The following is a 5000-nucleotide window of genomic DNA, read 5'->3' as shown; positions in this document are numbered from 1 at the left end:
CGGGCGGGACTTAGCCTCTGGAGGGGACGGGGTAGACCTGTTGTCCGGGCGGCACTTAGCCGCTGGACGGCACCACGGGGTAGACCTGTTGTCTCGGCGGCACTTCGCCGCTGGACGGCACCACGGGGTAGACCTGTTGTCCCGGCGGCACTTAGCCGCTGGACGCCACCACGGGGTAGACCTGTTGTCCCGGCGGCACTTAGCCGCTGGACGGCACCACGGGGTAGACCTGTTGTCCCGGCGGCACTTAGCCGCTGGACGGCACCACGGGGTAGACCTGTTGTCCGGGCGGCACTTAGCCGCTGGACGGCACCACGGGGTAGACCTGTTGTCCCGGCGGCACTTAGCCGCTGGACGGCACCACGGGGTAGACCTGTTGTCCCGGCGGCACTTAGCCGCTGGACGGCACCACGAGGTAGACCTGTTGTCCGGGCGGGACTTAGCCGCTGGACGGCACCACGGGGTAGACCTGTTGTCCCGGGCGGGACTTAGCCTCTGGAGGGGACGGGGTAGACCTGTTGTCCGGGCGGCACTTAGCCGCTGGACGGCACCACGGGGTAGACCTGTTGTCTCGGCGGCACTTAGCCGCTGGACGGCACCACGGGGTAGACCTGTTGTCCGGGCGGGACTTAGCCTCTGGAGGGGACGGGGTAGACCTGTTGTCCGGGCGGCACTTAGCCGCTGGACGGCACCACGGGGTAGACCTGTTGTCTCGGCGGCACTTCGCCGCTGGACGGCACCACGGGGTAGACCTGTTGTCCGGGCGGGACTTAGCCGCTGGACGGCAGCACGGGGTAGACCTGTTGTCCCGGCGGCACTTAGCCGCTGGACGGCACCACGGGGTAGACCTCTTGTCCCGGCGGGACTTAGCCGGTGGACGGTACGGGGTAGACCTGTTGTCCCGGGCCGGCCTCGGCCCCTGGGCGCCGAGCGCCGGGCAGACCGAACGCCCGCCACGGGACGCCCGGGCCCGTGGCCCGGGCCGGGCCTGCCGGCGTCTCGCGGTCGGCCCGCTCCGGGGGGCCCGCTTGTCCGCTCCCACGCCCTCCTTCTCCCTCGGAAACCGTGACGTGACGGAGGCCGACCGTCGCTACAGCCGGGCGCCTGCCTGCCCCTGCCGGCCTGCTGCCGGCAGCCCGCTGCCCCTAGCGCTCCCCGAGAGGGAAGGAGAGAGTCTTTAGGAGTCGGCGGCACGCCCGACGCCTCCGTGCCCGAACCGTGCCGGCGGCCCGGCTCCCGCCTCGATTTCTGCCTCGCTCGACCCCTTCGGCCGCTCGCCCCGCCGCCGTCTCGGCCGGGGCCGGGGGCCGGGCGGCAAGGAAGGAAGGAGGGACGGCAGGCGGGCCGTCGAACCGCAAGGCTCGACGAGAGCCGAACGGGAAGCTTCTCGGAGAAGGGACGGCGCTAAGCTTCCCGCCGCCACCGCCCGCCCGCCCCCCCCGCCTCTGCGAGGGGCTCTCGTCCTGCGTGCCGAAGGCCCTGACTGCCTCGGTGTCGGCCGGCTCCCCGCCCTGCCGCCGCCGCCGCTGTGCCAGCTGGCGGTTGGCAGCCTGGGCGGGGTCGGGAATGGTCTGAAGTTGGCGCCTGGGAGTCTGATGGGGAAGGACGGGGCGCCCCCAACCGTCGATGGGCGGAGGCGGCCGCGAAAGAGAGGGCAGGGGCAGGGGCAGGGGCAGCGGCAGGGGCACGGGGACGGGGAAAGAGGGGACGCCAGAGGATGCGCGCGTCCGGGCGTGGCGGGCGGGGGACGGTTCCCCGCGTGGGTCGGTATGCGCGGCGGTGGGGGGGGGCCTGAAGGGGCGGCGTCGGGGCGCCATCGTGTGGAGTGGGGGTGCGTGCGTGTCGCCGCGTCTGTCTCTCCCTGTGTGCGCGCGAGGGCCGAGGGCCGGCGGCTTCGTGCCGGCCCCGGGCGCCTCGGCGCCGAGCCGCCGCGGCCCCCCGGACTCGGGCCGAGGGCCGAAGACCTCTGCGCACCGTGAAAGAACCAACCCTCCCGAAAGCGGCCGCCCTTGTGCCGGCCGGCGGTGGTGCCGGCGGCGGCCGCCCCGCCGCCGCCTCTACTGGCGGGTGGGCGGAGAGGGGCGGGGCGGGGCGGGGCGGGGCGAGTCGCAGCGGGGGCGGGGGGGGGTCGGGTTGTGTACGCTCCCGGGGGCGGGCGGGGTGGGGGGTTGGGGCGACGGGACGGGGACGGGGTGGGGGCGCTCTTTTGACACTCGGGCGTGTCAGCAGCAGGCTGAGCACAGGGCGTAGGCTGCCCGTCGGCTCGGCTGGCAGCGCGCTGGATACAAAAGGAAAATAAATAACATTTGCCAATATTGGGGTTGTTTGTTTTTTTTCCCCCGCCCCCCGGATAAGTTTCAGGTTTCTCCTTCCAAGCAAACAGAACAGCCGTTCTTTCAGGAAAGGAGAAAAGAGAAAGGGGGGGGGGGGGGCCCCAAAAACCCAAGGAAACCCAAATCCAAACCACAAGCCCCCCCCCCCCAGCCCCCCCCCCCCCCCCAAAAAAAAAAACAACCTCTAAACTCGGCCTTAAACAGAGGCAACGAAACCGGGGGGGGGGGGGGGGGGGGAAAAACCCACCAAAAAAACCCGCCCCCCCGCCCCCCCCAAAAAAAACCCACAAACCCCACAACCCAAAAAACAAAGCAAAGCAAAGCAAAAAGCCCCCACCCCCCCGCAGCCCACCCCACCCCAAAAACCGAAACCAAAAAAAACCTCCAACCCAAAACAACAACAACAACAACAGCAACAACAACAACAAAATCAAAAGGACGGAGGGCTCTTGATAGTGGGGGCTTCATAGGGTGGGACGGGGCTGATAGCGCCCTCCGGCTCTGGGCCGTTATGAGGCTGTGAGCCTACCCCAGCTCCGGGGTCGCCGGGCACGGGGAGGCACCCGGGCGGCGGGCGCCGACCAGGGGACAACCGGTGTAGCCCGGCTCTGGCCCGGTCCCGGCTCATGTCCTTGACCCGGCTCCGGGGCCGCCAGGGGCTCGGAGAGGCGCCTGGGCGGCGGGCGGCCCCGTGCGGACCCCGGGTCTGCCCCGGCTGCCCGGCGGGCACCGGGTCTACCCCGGCTCCCCGGGCGTACACCAGGTCTACCCCGGCTCCCCGGGCGGACACCAGGTCTACCCCGGCTGCCACGGCGGACACCAGGTCTACCCCGGCTGTCGCGACAGACACCAGGTCTACCCCGCCTGCCACGGCGGACACCAGGTCTACCCCATCTCCCCGGGCGGACACCAGGTCTACCCCGGCTCCCCGGGCGGACACCAGGTCTACCCCGCCTGCCACGGCGGACACCAGGTCTACCCCGCCTGCCACGGCGGACACCAGGTCTACCCCGGCTCCCCGGGCGGACACCAGGTCTACCCCGCCTGCCACAGCGGACACCAGGTCTCCCCCGGCTCCCCGGGCGGACACCAGGTCTACCCCGGCTCCCCGGGCGGACACCAGGTCTACCCCGGTTCCTAGTCGGGCACCAGGTCTACCCCGCCTGCCACGGCGGACACCAGGTCTACCCCGGCCGCCGCGGCGGACACCAGGTCTACCCCGGCTCCCCGGGCGGACACCAGGTCTACCCCGGCCGGGGCGCCGGACACCAGGTCTACCCCGGCTCCCCGGGCGGACACCAGGTCTACCCCGGCCGGGGCGCCGGACACCAGGTCTACCCCGGCTCCCCGGGCGGACACCAGGTCTACCCCGGCTCCCCGGGCGGACACCAGGTCTACCCCGGCTCCCCGGGCGGACACCAGGTCTACCCCGGCTCCCCGGGAGGACACCAGGTCTACCCCGGCTCCCCGGGCGGACACCAGGTCTACCCCGGTTCCTAGACGGGCACCAGGTCTACCCCGGCTTTCTGAGCGGACACCAGGCCTACCCCGGTGCCGGGCCGCCGGGGGTTGGCGCGGCCAACGGGCGGCGGGGGCCGACCGGGGACAACAGGTCTACCTCGCTCCGGCGGGACTCAGTCCGATTTCGGCAGGCGCCGGGTAGACCTGTTGTCGCGGCCGGCCGCGGAAGTTCACCAAGGGGTCGCTGTCGGCGGCCGCCTCCGGCGACGTCATGGTAGGAGGCGGCCTGCGGCGGCGCGCCTTCCCGGTCGAGTTCCATCCGTCCTCTTGGAGGCGTGGGCGCCTTTGGACTCGTCTGTCCGTACCATGGGAGCGAGGTGACGGGCCGCATCCCCGCAGGTTGAGCCAGTGCCTGTGTCCGAGGCGGAGCCGGGGGGCTGTGAAGGCAGCTCCGCCTAGCCGGGACGAGTCGCGTGGCTTGGTCCCGGCTCCCGTCTTGCCCAGGGAAGTGGGTACAGTTGGAGAGCCGAGAGAGAAGGGCGCCGAGAGAGAGGATCCTGAGAAGGCCGAGAGAGAAGGGCGGCGAGACGGGATCCTGAAGGAGAGAGACCCAGAGAGAGAGAAGGGCGAAAGACGAGCGCTGAGAAGGCCGAGAGAGAAGGGCGGAAGACGATGGCAGAGCCGCTCGCCGGCCGAGGCGAGGCGGAAAGACGAGGCCGCCGGTGTGTCCCGCTCGGGCCCGGCTTCTGTCGGCTCCGTGGTGGGGGGGGCGGCTCCCCCGGGCCGCCGGCGGCGGCGGGCGAGGCGGCGGTGCCGCCGCGTCGCCTTTTCTGCCCGGCCCTAAGCTGGGGCCCGCTCCGGCGGGCGCGATTTTTGACTTTTTGGGCTGTCGGTCCGCCTCGGCGGCCGGCAGCCGGGGCTGGATGCGTCCGGGCCTTTTCCCCGGGCCTCGCCCGAGAGCCCCGAGGGCCGCCCGGTGGGCCGAGGTGGCGGCGTCCCGTTCCCCGCTCCCGACCTGTTGGCCAGCGTGTCCGGGGTGTGTCGGAAGGGCGGCGGGGACGTCCTGTGGGGCGCGCGGCCTGGCCTCGGCCCGCCACCTGGCTCGAGGAGGGGCTCGGTGACGGCGGTCGCCCCGTCAGCCGCGGAGCCGGGGCGGCGGCGCCCCGGCCCCGGCCCCGCGTTGTTGTGGGGCCGTTCCCCCTTCCC

The 5000-nt window shown here is 72.0% G+C and overlaps 2 protein-coding genes across 2 annotated transcripts in view; both read right to left on the bottom strand.

Moving 5' to 3' along the window:
* The window catches only part of LOC132323007 (collagen alpha-1(I) chain-like), a 4794-nt gene extending 727 nt beyond the window's left edge, over positions 1-4067 (bottom strand). Inside the window, exons 1-4 of the mRNA XM_059837787.1 lie at positions 3952-4067; positions 2863-3005; positions 1485-1966; positions 1-1404 (exon numbers count right to left, since the gene is read on the bottom strand). The exon at positions 1-1404 is cut by the window's left edge and continues 534 nt beyond it. Coding sequence (XP_059693770.1) covers positions 1-1404; positions 1485-1966; positions 2863-3005; positions 3952-4067 — 2145 coding nt within the window. The remainder of the gene's footprint in view (positions 1405-1484; positions 1967-2862; positions 3006-3951) is intronic.
* Positions 4068-4634: 567 nt separating this feature from the next.
* LOC132323006 (basic salivary proline-rich protein 4-like) overlaps positions 4635-5000 on the bottom strand; it is a 1694-nt gene continuing 1328 nt past the window's right edge. Inside the window, exon 3 of the mRNA XM_059837786.1 lies at positions 4635-5000. This exon is cut by the window's right edge and continues 4 nt beyond it. Coding sequence (XP_059693769.1) covers positions 4635-5000 — 366 coding nt within the window.

This window comes from Haemorhous mexicanus, unplaced genomic scaffold (assembly GCF_027477595.1).
Source record: "Haemorhous mexicanus isolate bHaeMex1 unplaced genomic scaffold, bHaeMex1.pri scaffold_246_ctg1, whole genome shotgun sequence".
Classification (NCBI taxonomy): domain Eukaryota; kingdom Metazoa; phylum Chordata; class Aves; order Passeriformes; family Fringillidae; genus Haemorhous; species Haemorhous mexicanus.
Note: the sequence above shows the minus strand (reverse complement) of the source record. Positions and strands in the feature narration are given on the sequence as shown.